This window comes from Elephantulus edwardii, unplaced genomic scaffold (assembly GCF_000299155.1).
Source record: "Elephantulus edwardii isolate Elephantulus edwardi_28Jun2011 unplaced genomic scaffold, EleEdw1.0 scaffold00006, whole genome shotgun sequence".
NCBI lineage: Eukaryota > Metazoa > Chordata > Mammalia > Macroscelidea > Macroscelididae > Elephantulus > Elephantulus edwardii.
In genome coordinates this window covers 35,486,304-35,508,934 of record NW_006399756.1, presented here as the reverse complement: position 1 = coordinate 35,508,934, position 22,631 = coordinate 35,486,304, and the positions used below count along the sequence as shown (strand labels likewise).

At 40.8% G+C, this 22,631-nt stretch overlaps 1 protein-coding gene across 1 annotated transcript in view; it reads left to right on the top strand.

Moving 5' to 3' along the window:
- ENTPD1 (ectonucleoside triphosphate diphosphohydrolase 1) overlaps positions 1 to 22,631 on the top strand; it is a 64,564-nt gene that overhangs the window by 13,262 nt on the left and 28,671 nt on the right. The window contains exons 2-4 of the mRNA XM_006880209.1: positions 1,245 to 1,372; positions 17,231 to 17,348; positions 20,906 to 21,056. Of these exons, the coding sequence (XP_006880271.1) occupies positions 1,245 to 1,372; positions 17,231 to 17,348; positions 20,906 to 21,056 (397 nt within the window). The remainder of the gene's footprint in view (positions 1 to 1,244; positions 1,373 to 17,230; positions 17,349 to 20,905; positions 21,057 to 22,631) is intronic.

The following is a 22,631-nucleotide window of genomic DNA, read 5'->3' as shown; positions in this document are numbered from 1 at the left end:
TAGGAGAACAAACAGGTTTGTCCTGGAGAAGGTGAAGCCGGAATGCTCCTTGGAGTCAAGGATTCTGAAGCTTCGTCTGACATACTTTGGGCATGTCGCAAGGAGGGACTGGTCCTTGGAGAGGGACATCATGTTTGGGAGAGTTGAGGGACGGCGCAGGAGAGGAAGACCTTCGATGAGATGGATCGATTCTGTGACTGAAGTGGTGGGAATGAGTGTGTTTGAGATATTGCACAGGACAGAACAGCATTTAGAGCTCTTGTACGAGGGTTGCTATGAGTTGCAAGTGACTCGATGGCACATAGCAACAACAAACACAATGTGAGTGATGACCTGAAATGTGCAAATCTCTCTGACTTCTAGCCTATTCCCAACTCCTTACGATCCACAGCTCTCTTGCCTGTGGTGCAGCTCTCCTGGCACAGTTGGTAGGGAGTCATACTGCTAAGCAACCACAGCACCCCGATGGTGGTTCAAATCCACCAGCTGCTCAGTGGGAGAAAGATAGACAGTCTCCTTCCATGTGATTACAATCCCATTGGAGGATCAGCTATGAGTCAATTGCAGCTGAACTGCAAAGAGTTTGAGTTTTGAAGTGTGGGGGATGCCAAGGTAGGAAATGTCATAGAGTAGGAGAACTTTTATATTATTTTATTTATTTTTTATATCTTTTTAAAGATCTTAAATATTTTATAGTGAATTAAACTATAGTGAGGATGGCTATTTGATAGTTATTTGTTAACAGTCCTATGTTGTTATTGTGTACCGTTGAGTCGGAATCAACTCATAGCTGACCCTCCAACAGGTTTTTGAGACAGTTAATCGCACAGGAGAAGATTGCCCATCGTTCTCTCCTGGAGCAGCTGGTGGATTCAAACTGCTTGCCTTTGGGTTTGCAGTGCAGCTTCTTGCCACTAGGCCACCAGATCTCCCTATATGATCTGTTAAACATACTGCCTTTGTGGGGCTCTTTCCTCTCCTCATTCCACATCTGATCACTATTTACTGGTACTTTTCTGGTCATTTTCCTTACTACAGTCATTAATTTAGTCATGGCCTTACTGAATAACAGGCAAATGCCCACGTGTTTTCACAATTACTTTGCAATGCTTCATCTATGACAGTGAGCCTTTACTATGTCTTTGATGTCTCCAGATAGATGTAAAAGGACCAGAAAGAAAGAGGATAAAAATTGATCTTTGCTGACTTTGTGTTTACATTTTCTCTTCTGGTTTTGATCATAGACTCTAGAGTGAAGACATTTTTCTCCAGAAATGGCATGGTCATCCTTGGGTTCATTTTCATCCTGTCTCTCATAGCTTTGATTGTTGTGGGAACCATCCAGAATAAAAGTGCATCAGAAAATTTTAAGGTAACTCAAAACTTGTATGTGTATAAGTGTGTATGGGGCATGTGCAGAGGGTGGGGAGGCATGACTATCAACTAGGAGTACAGTAAAACCTGCTAATGCTGAACCTGTGGAAGATGGGAACCTGCCCGTGAAGGAACACTGATACTACTTTCCATTAGATCTAGTGATTGAAAAGTAGTAAGACTGCATCCTATCACAGGTGGAAAACTTGTAAGACCTGAAAAAAAAAGCCATCTCATCCAGGTTCAGCTCTTATAGGTTCCCCTGTAGTTGAGATTCTGGAAACCGAGGAGCTAGTCAACGTCCATTGGCTTGGGGAGTAAATGGACATGCATGCTTCTTTGGAAAAGGGAATGCCTTTAATCTACTAGAAGCCACAAGAAAATTGCCATTTTGACAGCTCAGCTAACTTATTAAGTTAACAGGGACACATGTTTTATTCACCACCCTGAGGTCTGTGTTACACTTCACCATGGGTGAGTTATAATGTTACAGTCTTTGGTCCTTTTACTACAACTATTGAGAAAGATGGTCAGTTTCGTTCCTTATGCTTTACAGCCTGTGAAAACCCACTGAGTCACTATGATTCAGTTCTGATTTGATGGTGAAGATTTTATTGTCAATACAATAATACTTAATAATACTTAATAGAAGACTATGTAGAAAGCACTTTGGAAGTCAAAGATAGTGGCAAATATTAGTTTTTTATCTGGGAGCTCTGGTAGCCTGCTGGTAAGAAGCTGTGCTACAATCCCAAAGGAACACAGTTCAAATCCACTAGCTTCTCTGTAGGAAAAGGATGGGCTATTTCCTCCCATGTGTTGAACTGCCTCTGAAAACCTGCTGGAGGGTCAGCTATGGATCACTTCCAACTCCATGGTACACACAATATCTCTAAAACTATTAAAGAAAACTCCAAAATAAGTGTTAAAAAGAACCCTAGACAGCACAACTAGAGGTTGCAGATCCAGCCAGCTGGATACTGTCCACCACAGTGCACATGCCAAGGCTTTTGATTTCTTGACTGCTGTAACCTTGAATATTCACTGTGAACCAAACAAAGTAAAAGGAAATTGTTGACAACTAAAACAAAACAACACAAAACAAAACAACCCAAACAACACATGCATTTATCAAGTATGGTAATTTGAAATTTATCTACAAACGGACACTTTTAAAAAAATTTCTATAGTTCAAGTTAGTGAGGATTATTTAAAATCATTAGAGCCTTGATTTTGCTATGAAGATTAATTATGCTTACTTTCCAAATAACCAAAGTAAAATTTCAAAGATATCTGATGAATACATTGAGTATCTTCCAAGTACTTTGGAGCACTCGTGGCTTAGCACTAAGGAATATCACTGCCAACCCAAAGGCCTGTGATTTGAATCCTCTCGTTGCTCCACCAGAAGAATTTGGACAGTCTACTCTCCTGCAATTTAACGCCTCTAAAAACCTGCTGGAGGGTGAGCTCTGGGTCAGTTCTGACATAATGGCACACAGCAACTTTATAATATGATAACTGTCTTAATCTGTCAACTAAAACCCAGGAGGTAACATTAAATTTACTGTAGATTACCATTTGAGCTTCATCTGAAATCACAGGATATAAGTCTACAAAGAACTGTGAAGATGCCAGTATGCTAATGGGTACAGAGCTATATGAAGGTGGTAACTTAACTATACACCATGGAATATGTGTGCACAAATATCTGCTCTTATACTTGCAGACCACACTCTATGGACCTCCAAAGACAGATTCTTGTGGCAGCCACTAAAACTTAGCCACCCCCTCTAATCACGTGTATATAGCAGTGGTGTGGAGGTCATATTGCCTCTTTCTACCACACAGATCCAACCCAGTGGGACTTCACACAGCAGCCCCTTTGTCCTCATGGAAGGCTGATGCTGTTCCATTGTGTCCTGCCTTTAATGTTAAAAATGATGTCGGTTCTCTTGGCAAAACTTCACTCACAGTTAAAGCCTTATGACATTCAGTTCTGATATTTGTTTTCCAGCTCCAAAAGTACAATGTGTATTCCCTTCTTGACTTGACCTTTTTTACATGCTTAGTACTACATCACTGGGAAGAGGCAAAAATCCATGACTGAACTTGAACTTTGTGTTTCCAAGTAGTATATGTGGCCATGATGGCCTCCTTTTCCTCAAAGGTCTTCCTGTCTTTTGTGCTGCTGTGTTGTGTTGGCCTAGAAAACCAACAAGGTTATTTAGCTTTCTTTAGTAAAAGGTATGAGAATTTGAAAAATAATCACAAACGTCCAAAATGAATCTTTATGGTTATGATACTGGTATATTTTATACAAATTTACTTTACATAGGCAAATCAGGCATTTGTTAAGGTTATCCACTATTTTTAATAAGATTCCTGGCATATATTAGGACAAAAATATTTTGGGGAACTTGCCCTTTGAAAATGGCTTTAATCAGTGCTTTCCAATTTGGTAGTCACTAGTTATACATGCATAGCACTTCAGATTGCAAACTGAAAAGTGGGCAGTTCAAATCCTTCAGCTGTTTTGTGGGAAAAAGAGGTGCCATATCCTCCTGTAAAGATTTACAGTCTTGGAAATGCAGTCAAGGACCACTGAGTAAAAATGATTCTATAGCAATGGGTTGAGTTTGATTTTAGTGAAATGTGGCTCTTTACATATAAGTTAACATAAAGGAAAGAACATTTTTAAAAATATCTCTTCAGTTTCACTAGCCACATTTAAAATTCCAAATAGACATGTGTGACTACTGGCAACCATGTTAAATAACACAGACACAATTTTCATCTCTGCAGGAAGGCCTATTGGACAGTGCTGCTATAATAATATCACTAAAAGAATTCAAAACTACTTTTAATTAACAAAGTAGACAATGGAAAGTTTTGTAAAATATAAAACTTTTAAAAATAAGAATTATTTGTGTGGTTATAATGTAGTTTCAGGATATCTCAAATATCATGAACATTTTTACTCAAAATAAAACATTTTTAGTAGCTTGTTAAAAGAACTTTATTTCCTTCCAAAAATGACTATTTTGAAAATAACACTTATTTGAATATTTGTTCTTAGTACGAATTTAAGGAGCCTGGGTGGTGCAGGTGGTTCTGGATTCACAGCTAACTGGTGTCTGGTGGTTCAAACTCCTCTTGCCATTCTGTGAGGAAAAGGCCATCTGAACTGCTTTGTTAAAAGGATGGAAGTCAAGGAAATGATATGGAACCTGATGAAAAATGAGCAGAGTACTTAACCGACATACAGCCAAAGGACACTCAATGGACCACCAAACTCATTGGAAAGATGCTCAACATTATTAGCCATAAAGAGAGGCAAAAAATCAAAACCACAGAAAGATACTGCTCCAAGGTTATAGCTCAGGGCCAGAGCATCTGACTGCACAGTAAGATTCTGCTTCACTCCCATGAAGATGGACAAGAAAATAAGTCAATAAAAACAAGTCAAAGTAAACCATCAGAGAATAAGAAATTTTAGCAAGGATATCATGCTTGGGAGGGTGGAGGGACAGCGCAGGAGGGGAAGACCCTCTATGAGATGGATTGATTCGGTGACTGGGGTAATCGGGATGGGTGTATCAGAGGCGGTGCGGTTGGCGCAGGATAGAGCAGGGTTTAGGGCTGTTGTGCATAGGGTCGCTATGAGTCGGAAACGACTCGACGGCACATAACAACAACAACAACAATGGAGCAATTTGAATCCTTGTCCACTCTTGGTAGAAATACAAAATAGCATAGTCACAGAACACAGTATGGAAGTATTCCTCCATAGAAAGAATTTCCATTGTTGTGCCGTTCTATTGAGTTGAGTACGAGTCCTGTCAACCCTGTGAACAACAGATCTGAACGCTTTCCTCTCCTGTGCCATCCTCAGCATCACTGACATGCTTGAGCCCACTGTTGCAGTCACTGTGCCAACCCATCTCATTGAGGGTCTTCCTCTACTTCTCTAACCCTCTACCTTTTCAAGCATGATGTCTCTTTCCAAGGAATAGTCTTTCCTAGCAACATGCCCAAAGTATGTGAGGTGAAGCTTAGCCATGCTTGCCTCTAATGAGCACTCTGGCTGCATTTTTTTCCCAAGACATATTTGTTCTTTTGGCAGTCCATGGGATATTCAGTACTCTTCTCCAACACAACTCAAAGGCATCAGTTAGTCTTCTGTCATCTTGATTCATTACCCAACTCTCAGATTCTCGATTTCAAATAATTGAAAAGACCATGGCCTGAGTCAGGCAGGTCTTACTCTTTAAATTGACATTATTGCTCCTCATTAATTTAGAGAGGACCTTGACAAAAGACTTTATCAATGCAATATGTCTTCTGATCTCCTGATTGCTGGTACCAAGCTTGTTTATTGTAGACCCAAGGAAGATGAAATCATTGACAGTAATTCCGCTCCTAGGTATATATTCCATATGTCATTTAAAAATTAAATAGTAAAGAAAGCCTACCTAAGTATATTAACTTTCTATAAAGTTTTGTGGTTTATATTAGACACCTACCCTTCTTTTTGCTCTTCTCTTTAGAACTATGTGGAATGAATGATAATCCTCATTTCATAACTGATGAAATGAGATTGGTAATTCTCTTGCCCAGGTAGAGTTGGAGCTAAGATTGGAGCTTACTTTTCTGATGGAAAGACCAACATTCTTTCCATTTTCCAAGTTTCTTCAAAAGATGCAACCTACCAGAACTTGAGTACAGAGTGTGTTTTTTGGGAAGTGATTCCAAGGAAGCAGGGAAGCTAAGCCAAGAGGGTATTACTGAATGGATCAGTGAGGATTGATTCTACTAGAATTCCCTTAAGCACTGTGGAGAAGGCATTAACTTCCCTGGACATTGAGCCCCTGGTTTTCACTCTGGTCCACAGGGAGTTGCACTGGTGACTCAGTGGCCACTCTTCTTTGGCAGTTCAAATCTACCAATGACTCAGAGAGAGAAAGATGGACAATAACCCCATATCCCCTCTTGTGATCTAAGCCTCAGAAACCCAGTGGAGGGTCGGCTGTGAGTTGGTTCTTACTCAACAGTAATCAGTGATTGAGTGAACAATTAAGAGTTTTCCCATGGAATATTAACTCCCTAGCACTAAGGCCTGGGGGATACGGCAGGGAGGCTAATCGGCAAGGTCTTTGCCGTCATGGAGCTGGTATTCTTGAAGGAGTTAATAATTAACAACATAGCCACAAAATAAGTATCAAATGACAACTGGCATACAACTAACACAAATTAAATATCAAGTTGCAACCAACTTAGTCACTTGCTCCAGAGAAGCTTGTAGTTCAATAAGCCTAGGAGTGATCATCTTGAACAGAGAGAACTTGTTTCCTCACTGGATGTGAAGAAACAGGAACCAACCTGAATGCAAGGCTTTTCAGTGTGGGAGCCAGATCCCTGTGCCTTAAGGCCCCCTAATGCCCACAGAACTCAGAACCTTCAGGGTGCAGGAGAATCTACACATAAAATCCTGGATATTCTTCATACCACTGCAGTCTAGGAATCACTGGCTTATAAAATACTCAAGAACTACTTTTTGAAAAGGCAGTTAAGAACTGAAGAGTCATTAGTTCTTATTGTGGGGTGCCATCCAATTGATTCGGACTCATAGCAACTCTGTGTACAACAGAGCAAAGCTGTGCCAGGTCCTTGCCATCCTCCCAGTCACCGCATGAGCCCACTGATTTAATTTACTGTGTCAGCCCCTCTCATTGAGTTTCTTCCACTTTCTCACCGACGCTCTCCTTTACCAAGGGTAATGTCCTTTCCCAGGGACTGGCTACTCCTGAGAATAGACACTGGGAAAGGGCCTTTGTCCTGATAGGTAGATGAAGAAGTACCCTTGAGGGCTGTTGATTTCATTAGTTTTTTAGTAACCTGCTCAGCATTGAACGTTGGCAGTTAGGTAGATATTGACTATGTCTTAAGCATCAATATACTATTTACTGCTACACACCACTCCCTCCAAGGTCTTCTCAAAGGCATCAGACTGAACCAGAGCCAACCCACATTCCTTTATTAAAAGCTGCCACTTTCCACAGAATGCTGGCTTCGAGACTATACTGCTTTGATGCAATCCCAGCTTTTTACTTTCTGGCTGTTAAGACTTAGAGCAAGTGGATTACTTCTATGTCTCCACTTCCTTATTTGAGGGTTTTAAAGGCACTTACTTGGGGAATAGTTGTGAGGACTAAACAAAATATTACAAGGTGACTCACTTATCAGCGTATCCAGAAGTTGAGAGGCTCTTGGTGCAGACTACTGGTCACTACATTTTGGAGGGAAGAGAAAGGCTTAGCTGTTAGTGTGTAATTGTCCTTGATCTGGTACCCAACCTGATTCCCAACTTCTACATAAGACAGTGATCATTCCCTATGCATCTACATTTTCTGAAATGAGCTTATTAAGTACACTTCATAAGCATTTGTAATTTTACCATTTTATGGAGAATTGGAAGGTTTAACTCTGATGTGCTAATATTTAAATATTCCTGGAAAATAGCCTGTCATATTTTAACTCCGCTGCATTCAAATATTGTTGGAGTTTAAAAAAAAAAATCACTATTTTATATTAAAGGTCTAATAATTCAAAGTTTTAAAAAAATAAAGGAAGAAAATTAACTCTAAGAGTATATGGGCCCCTCCAGCACTTCTATAGCTAACAGAACCTGATATGTTTATAGAGAACCAGATTACATTAAAAAGGATAAGCATGGTTTGTAAACTCAGCCTCACTAGGACAGGCTAAGGCAGTTGAAGTCCTTGTAAAAGCTTCTTTTACCAAAGATTTTAAAGAACCATTGCAGCAAAAGAGAATTATTACATTGTCATTCAGTTAATAAAACTCAATTTCAATATGTACTACTTTAAAAAAATATGTACTACTTTGTATTAAATTGTGAATGTTGTCACTGTTTTATGTGCCATCGAGTTGGAACCAAGTCACAACTGATCCTCTAAAATGAACTCTTTTAGAGGCTGTAAATAACATGGGACTAGATTGTTCATCCCACAGAGTAGCTCATGGATTTGAACTACCTGCCTTTGGGTTGACTCCTTACCATTAGGCGATCAGAGCTCCAAATAGTGAATATTCTTTAGGACTTGAAGGGACTTAGGAATATATAGTCTCAAAATCCCTCATCCTTCATCTGATTCAACAAGTGTGTCTTGAATTCCTTCCATGTGCCTACTGTACAGTAGGATATACCATGGTGGAGGCTTCATACACAGATATTCCTTGCAGCTATTTTGAATTCAGTTCCACACCAATACAGTCAAGTGAGTGTCACATAAAGCAAATATTTAGCCCAAGTTTTTGGGTTTTGGTTTTGTTTTCCAGTGTGTTTACACTACCCTGTAGCCTAGGGAGCTCCGGTGGCCCAGCCCACGGGGAGCTGCTCTGCTAACCCAGCGGAGGCACTTCTCTTGGGACTCCAATCCACCAGCTGCTCCATAGGAGGAAGACAGGCAGTTTTCTCCCATGTGATTTACAGTCTGAAAATGAGCTGGAGGGCAGCTATCAGTCAGACTCCACAGCAATGGATGAGTGAGCAATACTGTCAGTCTAGTAAGCAAGTGTACAGTTGTTGTTGTTATGTGCCGTCGAGTCGTTTGTGACTCATAGCAACCCTATGCACAACAGCCCTAAACCCTGCTCTATCCTGCGCCAACCGCACCGCCTCTGACACACCCATCCCTATTACCCGAGTCACCGAATCAATCCATCTCATAGAGGGTCTTCCCCTTCTGCGCTGTCCCTCCACCCTCCCAAGCATGATGTCCCTCTCCAAGGACCCGTCCCTCCTGGCAACATGTCCAAAGTATGTCAGACGAAGCCCCAGAATCCTTGCCTCCAAGGAGTAGCCTGGTTTAACCCTCTCCAAGATGAATCTGTTTGTTTTCCTGGCAGTCCAGGGTACATTCAGTACCCTTCTCCAGCACCACAGCTCAAAAGCATCCACTCTCCTTCTGTCCTCCCTAGTCATTGTCCAACTCTCTGATGCATAACAAGTGATTGCAAAGACCATGGCCTGTATCAGGCACACCTTAGTCTCCAGAGAGACACTGTTGCTCCTGAGTACTTTAGAGAGGTCCCTAACAGCAGACTTTCCCATCGCGATACGCTTTTTGATTTCCTGACTGCTGGTGCCAAGAGTGTTGACTGTGGAGCCGAGCAAACTGAAGCTGTGAACACTCTCAATCTCTTCCTCATCCATCCTGACACTGCCAATTGGTCCAGTGGTGAGAATCTTTGTCTTCTTGACATTGAGCCTCAGTCCATACTGAAGGCTGCAGTCCTTGACCCTTCGCAGCAAGTGTATGAGGTCCTCCTCAGTTTCAGCAAGCAGGGTTGTGTCATCTGCATAACGCAGATTGTTAATAGATCTTCCACCAATCCTGATTCCACAATTCTCCTCATAGAGCCCAGCCTCTCGGATAATATGCTCTGTATACATGTTGAAAAGGTATTGAGACAGGATGCATCCCTGGCGTACACCCTTCCCAATTTTGAACCACGCAGTGTTACCCTGCTCTGTTCTGACTACTGCCTCTTGGTCCAAGTATAGGTTTCGCATTAGCACAATTAAATGTTCTGGGATTCCCATTCTTCTCAGAGTCAGCCACAGTTTGTTATGATTCACACAGTCAAATGCCTTTGCATAATCAAGTGTACGGTAGCAATTTAAATTTTGTGAGAGTTACCAAAATATAATACAATGTAAGCACACAGTGTGGGGGAAATGTTGCCAATAGACTTGGTTTCCTCTCACTGTGTAAAATAAAACCCCACAAAACACAGTAACTGTGAAGCACAATAAAACAAGATAGACCTGTACTAAGGTAGTCAAAACAGAACTGTCCTTCTATAGATTAGGGAGTTCTGGTGGCGTAGACTGTGGAAAGCTGCACCACTAATCCAAAAGCCACATCCCTCTGGTGGTTTCAATCCACCAGTGGCTCCAAGCGAGAAAGACAGGCAGTCCCCGCCCATGCAATTCACAGGCTCAGAAACCCACTGGACAGTCAGCTAAGAGTGAGTTCTGACTTGATGGCAACGAGTAAGTGAGGATGGGGATTATAATCTAATATGAAAAACAGATAGTAAATAGACATGTAAACATATAATTTACACATGTGATAAGTGCGGTGATGAGAGGAAAAACACAGGTGTTCTGAGTCAGGAATCTAAGCCAAAGAGACCAAGGAAGGCTTTTTCATGCAGAGGTCCCTAAAAGAACCGAGTGGCCTGTGGGAAGGTGAAAGCAAGTCAGAGTGAAGATGGCTATTTCCTGGGTAAGAGCTCTCAGAGGAGCATGTCAAACATCCTGCTCGTGCAAAAGCCAGGAATAGAAGCCTACTGCCCAGTGTTTATTCCCTCTCCTCACAGAGAGGGACTGACTTCAAAACATGAAACTATGACCCTTACATTGAGGAAAAGGTAGACTGAGTCCAACCCCAAAGAGGTGTCCATCCCACTTCCACATGGCTTCTGTCTCACTGACCTCTGGTTCCGTTGCCGTCCATGTCCAAGGGCTTCTACTCTAAGAGCCTACCAAGCTCATTTCTGCTCTTCCTCTCTCTAGAGCATTCTTATTTACCAAAAAGAATTCCCTAAGCTCACTTACGATCACTAAATTGCAATGATTAAAAAAAAAAAGCTTAATTAAAAACTCACTCGGAGATGACTCATAGTTGACTCTCTGAGGCTCTTGGGCTATATACCTATAAATCTCACAGCAGGTAACTCCCTGTCTACACCACCTCAACTCGACCCATTGCTGTACAGTTGGAACCGACCCATAGCTGACCCTCCAGCTAGTTTTCAAAGGCAGCAAATTGCACAGGAAGACACTGCTCATCTTTATCTGGTGGGGCAGCTGGTGGATTTGAACCACGTATCTTTTGGGGGGCAGCTCAACTTCTTACCACCAGACCTCCCTTTAAAAAAAAACAACAAACCACTTTGGACAAAGTTATATGCACAGTGTGGCTACAATTATATGAAAATACTGTGCATTTAAAAGAGAATGGAATAAAATAGCAGTAATGTCCAACTGGAGGCATCTTCAATGTCTTTTCCTTCTTCATTATCTAGGCATTTTAATAAATACACCTTTGGTATACATAATGTTAAAATAAAATAATGCACAATATGAGAATATAAGAATCCAAACAGGGAGCTCTGGTGGCCTAGTGGCAAGGATCTGCAACTACAATCCCAGTGGCGCACAGTTCGAATCCACCAGATGCTCTGCCGGGGAAAGAGGAACAATCTCCTCCTGTACCAGTCAGATCTGATTTGACAGTACACTCACGCAAAAATAATAAAATAAAATTTTAAAAAAAAGAATCCAAACAGATGGCCTGAGACAATGACTAAAACAATGGGCTAGTGGACAGCAGGGATTGTGAGGATGGTGCAGGGTCAGGCAAGGTGGTGTTAGGCTGTGCACAGAGTTGGGTCACCTCAAAGGCACCTAACAACAACAACAACAACAACAACATTAGGATACTACTACTAACGGCATGCCAGGTCTCTTTTCATCACCAAAAACTTTCTTTAATGTTATGGATAGACAAGTAGTCCCTGATTTGCAAAGTACTTGAGTTATGATGAAATACATTTAAGATTTTATTTTTTAAATATCTTCTTGTTAGCAAGGAAGCTCTGGAGGACGAGTGGTAAGAGGTTGCACTGGTAACCCAACTGTGCACAGTTTTAATCCACCAGTTTCTCCATTCAAGAAGGATGGACAATCTCCTCTCTTACAATTAACAGCCCCAGAAAATCTGATAAGAGGGCTGGCTATGGGTCGTGACTTGAAAGTACACACAACAACTGTTAGCAACATATAATACATACAGTCTTACAGTACATCATTTTCTAAAGTTATTTTCACTTGCAGATGTTCAAAGACTAGATTTATAAAGATAGTGATAATAAAAATTAATAGTATGGAAAACTTTTTAAAAATCTAGTATTCCTTTTTCATCAGAATTGACTTACAACAGTCATCAAAATGGAACCCTGACATAAGTCGAGGATAACTCGTTCCTGAAAAGGCACTCATAAGTATCTCTAACGCGTTCTACAGATTCTAACATGCCCTTACACATTGAATAAGGGATATACATCACAAGCCATTGTATTTCTCAAAGAATCCTGTAAGAAAGAGCTTTTATTTGATGCAGTATTATGCTGTCAGAGTCTGGAGAATGCTGGCTTAAACAAGGTTACATGGGTTTCTTCACCACCACACTTCTGAGGCATTCATTAACTAGTGATCTCATTCTTCATTCCTTCCTTTTTTTTTTTTAAACTAATGATCTCATTAGGGGACAAACTTTTGGAAACATTATTAGCTCAGACCCTTACAGACCTAGTGATCCCTGGAATGTGTAGTTGAAGATGCTGGTGTGCTAGAAAAAACCCAAAAGGAGGTGGCTACCTGAACTCTAGACTGAGGTGGCAAGGAACAAGCTATCTGTACACATTATGCAAGTTCCTGACCATTCTGAGCAGTTTCTTATCTATACAGTGAAACAGCTGGATGGATGAACTTCTAAGATGGCCTAGCCAGAAAACTGAGTGACTCCGGCTAACAGCTTTGTAAATAATGAAAGGCAAACCTCACAATGCTCAAACTGAGAATTTTCAGAAATTCAGACTTCTCTGTCCCTCAAGAAGCAAATGATACCTTTTTTTAAAAGTTCTGCAATCCATTTTAGAACTTAAGAAAAGTTTGGTACATTTCAACAGTTTACCATTCTAGGGTGGTTTTGGGTGGTCCCCCCCCGCACCCCACCCCTGTCCGCCCCGTTGTGTACCATCAAATCGGATCCGACTGGTATAGGAAGAGATTTCCCCTCCTCCTGCAGAGCTTCTGGTGGATTCGAACCATATGCCTTCAGGATTACCGCACTGCTTCCTGCCACCTGGCTACCAGAGCTCCCTTGCAGTGTGTTTTACATATAGGTAAAACGTCCTCAATCTCTGTGTTAAACACTCTCTGCTCTCTTAGAGATTTGGCAAAGAAGAGCTGGAGTACAATCTTTTGTCTCTATCCTATCTCACTACATAAAGCTTGAGAGAGACTAAGAGAAGCAAAGTTTGTTCCTTGGCTCTACTAGAAGAATGACTTTCACATCAACAAGGTCAGATGGAACGGAACGTACTGATTCCAGACAAAGGCTGCTTGCTGCTATTGCTGCCTCTCAAGTTTTCATCATATGCTGGCTGTGACTGGGACATTTTCTGAGAGGAAAACTTAAGGGGCCCTGCTCGAGGAAGAACAAACTTTTCTACTGCATAATCCCTCAGCCTTATTCTCCACCCTGGGAGGTTTCCACAGTTTCACAAGCCTCAGACCTCACTCAGTTTCCTTCTCTGCCAGCAACCATCACCACCCATGTCATTTCTTATTTTTCTCCACAGTGCAAATCTAGATGCAGAAGTGTCTGACTAGCTTGCTGAATATGATTTCAAAATGGCTATCACTGCCAGAAAGTAATTGATAGAGACAAGGAACTTGCAGAAATTCAAGCTGAATTCAGAAGAGGTCATGGAAGGAGGATAGCATTGCTGATATCAGATGGATCCTACCTGAAAGCAAAGAACAGCAGAAAGATGTTTACTTGTATTTTGTTGATTATACAAAGGCATTTGACTGTGTATAACAAATTATAGATAACGCTGAGAAGAATCCCAGGACACTTATAGTGTGCTTATTCAAGACCTACACATGTACAAGATTTCTTTCTGGCAGTTATATTCCCAATAGCTCCAAACTAGAAAGAACTCAAATGTCCATCCTCAGAAGAATAGATTAATATAATGTGCTGGCCAACTGACTGGAAGAAATCGATATTTGTTCGCATTGCAAAGAAAGGTGACCCAACAGAGTATGGAAATTATCGAACAATATCATTGCTATCACATACAAGCAGGATTTTGCTGAAAATTATCCAAAAACGTTTGGAACAATATGTCCACAGAGAACTGCCAGATGTGCAGGTTGGATTTACAAGAGGTCGTGGTACTAGGCATATTACAGGTAATATTAGAAGGATCTTGGCAGAAAGCAGAGAATACCAGAAGAATGTCTATCTGTACTTCATTGACTATGCAAAGTCTTTTTACTGTGTGGATCACAAGAGGCAGTCATCAGAACAGAGCAGAGAGACACTGGATGGTTCAAAATCAAGAAAGGGGTCCGTCAGGGATGTATTTTGTCTCCATACCTTTTCAATCTGTATGCAGAACAGATCATCCGAGATGCTAGGCTGTACAAGGAGGAATGTGGCATCAGGATTGGTGGAAGAATCATCAACAACCTGCATTATGCGGATGACACAACGCTGCTTGCTAAAACTGAGAAGGACCTGAAGTGCTTGCTGCAGAAGGTCAAGGACTGCAGTCTTCAATATGGATTGAAGCTCAACATCAAGAGGACAAAGATTCTCACCACTGGGCCAACTGGCAGCATCAGTATGGATGGTGAAGAGATTGAGATAATTAACAGTTTCAGTTTACTTGTTTCCACAGTCAACACTCTTGGTAACAGCAACCAGGAAATCAGGAGACGAATTGCATTGGGAAAGTCAGCTGTCAGGGACTTCTCAAGAGTACTGAAGAGAGATGACATTAGGCTGGAGACTAAGGTGCGCCTGATCCAGGCTTTAGTCTTTGCAATTATGTGCTATGCATCAGAGAGTTGGACATTGAATAGGGATGATAGCAAGAGAATTGATGCATTTGAGCTGTGGTGCTGGAGAAGAGAGTTGAATATACCATGGACTGCTAGGAGAACAAACAGGTTAGTCCTGGAGAAAGTGAAACCGGAATGCTCCTTGGAGTCAAGGATTCTGAAGCTTCATCTGACATACTTTGGGCATGTTGCAAGGAGGGAATGGTTCTTGGAGAGGGACATCATGTTTTGCAGAGTGGAGGGGCGCTGCAGGAGAGGAAGACCTTCGATGAGATGAATCAATTCTGTGAGTGGAGTGGTGGGAATGAGTGTGTTTGAGATGGTGAGGTTGGCACAGGACAGAACAGAGTTTAGGGCTCTTGTACATAGGGTTGCTGTGAGTCACAAGTGACTCGATGGCACATAACAACAACAACAATGTGCTTTATGCATATAATATGCATGTTGTATGCACACTATTGAGCCTATTCCTATGCAGTACAAAAAACAGGCAAATCTTATCAATGTTGATTGAAGACAATAATTACCCTTGTGTAAAATTGAGAGAGCAATGAGGAAGCCTTTGAGAGGCTAGAAATGTTTTGTGTCTTATTATTGATGGAAGTTTCATGGATTTGCACCAATGCAAAATTCACCAAGATATACACCTAGAACTGGCACATTTTATTTCAGTCATCTGGCATTTGAAAGTCCTTAAGTGGAGGAAAAGTTCTTAAACTGGTAATATGAAATTTGAAAGCAAACCCTGCTCCTCTGTTTCTGTGTATAAAGACCAAAAGCTCTTGAGTCTGACATTATTTAAAGACAAGTTCTGTCACCTGTGTATCTTGAGTAAATCACTTTCATTTATCATCTATACAGTTGTTGTTAAGTGCCTTAGAGTCGTAGACGACCCACAGTGACCCTATGAACAAAAGTCTTGAACACAAAAACTTTCATCTTTTCTCCAAGTTCATAGAGTTTCCAGAGAGAAGCCTTTTTGGAAGTGGATGTCACTCCTGCTTCCAAGCCTGTTTTATTCAGGAGATTCACAAAAACCTTTCACAATAAGCCTTTTTAAAGGCAAGGCAAAATCTGATCAGCTCAAAGCCTATTGTCAGCAAGAGCCACACCCTAGTCTCAGCACCAAACCAGAAAACATACCTTTGCAGAAGCCTGTCCTTCCACTCATCTTCCCATCCTGGAAATAGACCCAGACTGGCAGCCAAAAGCCTTTTTAAAGGCGAGGCAAAATCCTATCAGCTCACAGCCTATTGTGAAAGGATGGAAATTTTCTTTTCTGAGGATTGAGAGCTCATCTAAAATACTTCTGAAAATATCCATGCAGTATGAAGTGGCAACTTCACTTTCTCCCTTTCTCATCTGACCAATTTGTTCTTCTTTTCTATTTTTTTCCCCTCATCCCTACTTTTCTTCCTTTACTCTTCCTTTCATCTGCCCCTCTAATAAACACATGAAACACTAAGTTAAAATACATAACTTTGGAAAATATATAAATACAGCTGTATAGCTATTCATCACTAAAAACAAATAAAACTTATTATTTTCTGTTTTTCTCTTTTAAAACAAGCTCCATTTCAGAGATGAAGGTATTTCTGTTTAGCCATCCATAGATTAACTCAGGGGTTCCCAAACTTCTGTGTACATATAAATTATCTGAGGATTTTGTAACCCTTCCAAACCCCAGGCCATATACTAGACCAATCAAATCACAAAATCTAGGCCTCAATAAATATTGCTGGCACTAGTAAGTGTTGAAAATCTCCAGTTGATTACAATATGATTGCAATGTGCAGATAAATTGGGACTACTTATTGTGAGATTATTGGATTAAGGGCTTTATGTTTGTTCCATAATTTGTCAGCTACTTTAGCATGTAGTTAGGAATCCTGAATAACATTAGAATCACTTTGAAGGTCTTAAGATAATGATATTGGTGTCCTGCTACCTCCTGTGATCAGGGCAACTCCAGGGAGCCCTCTAGCACCCTGCAGTATTCCCCTCAAGTATGCAATACTTCCTCCTAGTGTTTTTGTGAACTCCTATGCTTGTCTCCATTCTGTTGCAAACTGAATATAGTGAAGAGTGATGTAACACTAAGTTCTTGATTTGTTTTACTCTCAGTATGGAATTGTATTTGACGCTGGCTCTAGTCACACTACCATGTACATCTATAAGTGGTCGGCAGAAAAAATGAATGACACAGGGTTGGTATATGAGATAGAAGCCTGCAAGGTGAAAGGTAAGATGGGGAAAAGGGGGAGGGGAAGGAAGTTGGGCATAACACCAAGTATGGTGAAATGGAACAAGTAGAACATAAGAGGAAAAGTAGCCTCATAGTCAAGAACACAGTATAATTGCCATTGTTGTCATTTTATTATCCTTATAATGTCAACATCAGTCTTTAATAATCCCATTTGAAAGAGTGGCAAACTTAAGAATAATTGAGTATTTGTAGGTCCTTGTAATAGAACACTTTTTGTGTGGGGAGTACTAGGTAAATACTGAACATGTGCTGTCTCATTTCATTCTTAGAAATTGACCTTTTATCCTCATTTTTTAGAAGGGGAAATTAAGGTTGAGAACAGAAGACATAATCTTTACAGTTACTATTGCAATTAAGTGATAGGGATGGGGATCCAACCAAGGATTGAAACCCATATGCTCAACAAGTGGTTCACAACTTGAACCTACTATAGAATCACCTGGTTTTGGCTATCTGCAATCAGCCTTTGACTCAGAGAAGCTCCACAGATGAGAGCCTTGAGGAGCTGCTTGAATAAGGATAACAATCAAATGAGCCCTATTAGAGTGGTTCTAGTCTGTAACCTTGGGCTTGCCACGAGACTCATAAGTAAACCTGTTAAAATCCAAGTACTTGGCCTCAGACATTACTTGACAACATTCGATGCAGAACCTTATCTCTGTGAACTTTATGCCCTTTGACCTTGATGTCTCTTTAGTCTCTGGGCCTCATCCATCATGCCCTGCGACCCATCCCTCAAATTATGACTAAATAGATTTCATAATTTTGCCTCTTAGGCACAGGATAGGGCAGGGCTTAGATGGGCTGTTCATTGGGCCACTATGAGTTGTACTCCACTTGGATGGCACCTACCAGCAATGTACTCTATTATATTGATGGATGCATTTGCAGCACATATAAATACATAGGTAGAAATAGATCATTTGTTAAATCTGTATATGTTTGTGATATGGTCACTCATTCCCAGTCTTGTTCCATTTGTTTGTCTATTTATTCACAATTCACAGATTGTTATTACAGGATTTTATATGTAATAATATTTACCTTTGTTGCTTTTAACGCTTGTGTTCCTGAAAATGGCACTTAACCAAACCGTAGATACTGGGCTCCATCCCCAGAATTTCTAAGTTTGGGTTGGAACCTAAAATTTACATTTCTAACAAGTCCCTACGTGATGCTGTTACTGCTGGTCCAGAGTCTTACTGATAATAATCATATTGCTCTCTCATTTATAGCCTAGAAGAAAATGTGTAAAACCTTCAGTTTATGTGTAAGCAGAGAAAATGAAGTTTAGGTTTAGATGAAAATTGTAGTGTTAGAGCTGGAAACAAGAACTCAGAGATCATTTAAATCTTGTTTTACAGAAAAGACAAGAAAAACTTAGATGATTAATTGCTTACAAGCAGCAACTGAATCACACAAGATTTTAGTAGATTGATTCCAGCTCAACTACCTCCTAAGAATTTGCTTTTTTACCTCAGATATTTTTAATTAGGACTTACATTTTAACAAGATTCTCAGGTAATCTTATGCTTACATATGATCTTGTTAAACTGTAGATTATGACTTGGCCTACCAGTTAGAAATACAAATTCTCTGCCCCACTAGTTTGAAACCATGGGGTCTTCCTAAATGCACTCTGGGATCCTCTTCATTTCACATCCCCCAGCATGCTTCACATGTTGTCACAGAATTCTTTCTGATTTCGTGGAAGTCAAGTGAAATTTCTCACTACAGTTTAGCACATAAACACAAACTCTTCAGGACCTTGCTCAAAGTAAGTAGGCACAGTGCTTACTGGTTCATCTGTCATTGTAAGGACCTGCTGTTTCATTTTAGGCAGACAGGCCATCTGGACCCTTGAAAATAATTTTGTTTGGTAGCCAAACTAATTGTGTGCCTCCACTATTGTAGTTTGTCAAGAAAGCATCAGAGAGGAGATGGTTCTAATAGAGGAACCTTCATAACCTGGTGCCCTAATATTTAGCCTCATCAACACAGAGACAATTCTTTAAACATTTATTAAAGCTCAAAGCCCTCATCTTATTGGTTTCTGTTTATTTAGTCCACTCCCTTGCATTTTCCTAGCATGTTCTTGTTTTAATCTAGCAGATGTTTTTCTTCTCAGATTTATGAGTGCTTGGCCTAACATGCAATCATTTTCTCCCTCTAAAAGATAGTGTCATCTCTTTTATTTAATCAAGTTTCTAGATAAAAAGGTCACCAGTCCTTTAAGGACAAACCTTCTGAATTGAAACAGCTTATTCATTATTTAAAGCTTATTTCCTCCCCCCTTATTACATGAACTAAGCAAGCTATTTTAAAAGTATGAATTAGTATTTAAATAAAAGACAAATGGTAAAGCACTGATAATTTAAGAACTACTTAAAATGTATTTATCTTAAAATTAAACAAAATTGTTAAGTGTTAAAAAAAAATCTTAAGAAATCTTGCCCCCAGTCTTTTCGACTACAGGTTCTGCTCTAAAACTGGAAAAAATAATAGCTTTACTAGAAAGGCAGGATACTGTAGTGGAAAACCATTGGGGAGGCTCCTGTTTCCTCCAACAAGGGAAACTCCAGACATTTTAGAGGCTGATGCTGTTAGGTGTCACTGAGTCAACTACAACTCACAGCAACCCTATAAGCAACACATCTGAACCTTGTTCTATCTTGCACCATCCTCACAATCTCCAACATGCTCAAGCCCATTGTCATAGTCACTCTCTTAGACCATCTTGAACATCCTTCTCTCTTTCTATGACCTTCCACATTTCCCAGCAAAATTCCTTGTCCCTTCTGACAACATGCCCGAAGTATGTGAGACAAAGTTTCACCGTCCTTGCTTTAAGGAGCACATTGGTTGCACTTCTGCCAAGACAGCCATGTTTGTTCTTTTAGCAGTCCATTGGCTGTTCAGTACTCATCTCCAGCATTACAATTCAAAGGCATTGACTCTTCTGCCTCTTTATCCATTGTCGCTAACATTTAGGGACTGGCCACGATCAGAGTTAGTGGCAACTATGGTCTTTTTGGTAAAAGTCATTGTGCCTGCTGCATATTTTCATTTCCTTAATCTCTTCTCTCTTTATGTCATCTAGGAACTAGTTGATGTTTTTTTAAATATACAATTTTGTGAAAGAACATCAAAAGGCAGCTAAGAAAAGTAACAATCTATAAGGTCCTCTTGAAAATCTAAGACTATGCTAGGAAGGTTATGAGTTTGTATATGATACTCTCGCCATCCAGTGGCAAAATTATTGAATAACAAACAGAAACCTTAGATAACTTTAAGGAGCACTCCTGGACATATATCCTAAGATTGGCACAGGATAGAGCACGGTTTAGGGCTGTTGTACATAGGGTCGCTGTGAGTCGCAAACGACTCGACGACACATAACAACAACAACACATGAGCTCAACAAATATTGATACTCTGTTCTAAAATTGGCAAGTTATAAAAACTTTATATTTGGATATGCACTATCCTTTTCCTAAAATAAGGATTACCATCTTCTTTTACCTCTTTCTTAGGTCCTGGAATCTCAGCATATGCTTTACGGCTACACGATATACCTGTTTACCTGACTCAGTGCATGGGTAAAGCCAAGGATATAATTCCAAAGTACAAGCACCAAGAGACCCCTGTTTACTTAGGAGCTACAGCAGGCATGCGGTTGCTCAGGTAAGGCAGCAGGTAGAAACTAAGGACAACTGGGAGTTAAGTCTGACTGTATAAGCACCTCTAAAGTAATGAGTGTTTTCAGGGGTGAGGGGTAACTTGAGGCCCCACCCCTAAGAACCTAAATTCTATACACTCCAAACATCTGCACCAAGAAAGACAAGTTCAGTAAATGAGTAACATTCCACCTGCATAATGGTTATACAGGTGGGATTTTGAAGCATGTCAAAAAACCCTCTTGCCCATCATTTCAAGAGTAACTCAAGAAGGGAGCACAGAGAAAGAAAGATTGAATATCAATTCTCTGGTATTTGGGACCACAGATTTAGCCATTTAATATCCAAGAGGAAGAATCAGAGATTAATGCTGAGTGGTACAGGAGAATCCTTGAGCTTGTCTAGGATGAGAGGAGGCCAAGATCATTACCAGAGGAGAGGACACTTGGCTATATTATGTTGTTGTTGTTGTTGTTATGTGCCGTCGAGTCGCTTGTGACTCATAGCGACCCTATGTACAACAGCCCTAAACTCTGCTCTGTCCTGTGCCAATCGCACTGCCTCTGACACTCCCATCCCAATTATCCCAGTCACTGAATCAATCCACCTCATAGAGGGCCTTCCCCTCCTGCGCTGTCCCTCCACCCTCCCAAGCATGATGTCCCTCTCCAAGGACCGGTCTCTCCTCACAACATGTCCAAAGTATATTAGACGGAGCCTCAGAATCCTTGCCTCCAAGGAGCCACCCGGTTTAACCCTTTCCAGGACAAATCTGTTTGTTTTCCTAGCAGTCCATGGTATTCTCAATACTCTTCTCCAGCACCACAGCTCAAAGGCATCAATTCTCCTTCTATCCTCCTTGGTCATTGTCCAACTCTCTGATGCATAACAAGTGATTGTGAAGACCATGGCCTGTACCAGATGCACCTTAGTCTCCAGAGAGACACCATTGCTCTTCAATACTTTGGAGAGGTCCCTAACAGCAGACTTTCCCATGGCACCTTTTAATTTCCTGGCTGCTGGTGCCAAGACTGTTGACTGCAGAGCCAAGCAAACTAAAGCTGTGTACAATCTCAATCTCTTCACCATCCATCCTGATGCTGCCGATTGGTCCAGTGGTGAGAATCTTTGTCTTCTTGACATTGAGCCTCAATCCATATTGTAGGCTGCAGTCCTTGACTCTCTGCAGCAGGTGCTTCAGGTCCTCTTCAGTTTCAGCAAGCAGGGTTGTGTCATCTGCATAACGCAGATTGTTGATAAATTGTCCACCAATTTTGACCCCACATTTCTCCTCATAGAGCCCAGCCTCCCTGATAATCTGTTCTACATATGGGTTAAAAAGGTATGGAGATAGGATGCATCCCTGGCGTACGCCCTTCCCAGGATGAACTATTTTATAGGATGATATTATTAGAGGATGGGAGAAGAGTATTACAGGCAGAGTGGGCAACATCTATTTAGTAACCAGTGTTTAATTGTTGTTGTTAGGTGCTGTCAAGTTGACAACAACACTGGTGACAATGACAAGAGATCTGAACCTTGTCCTATCCTGTGACATCACAATCTCCAACATGCTCAAGCC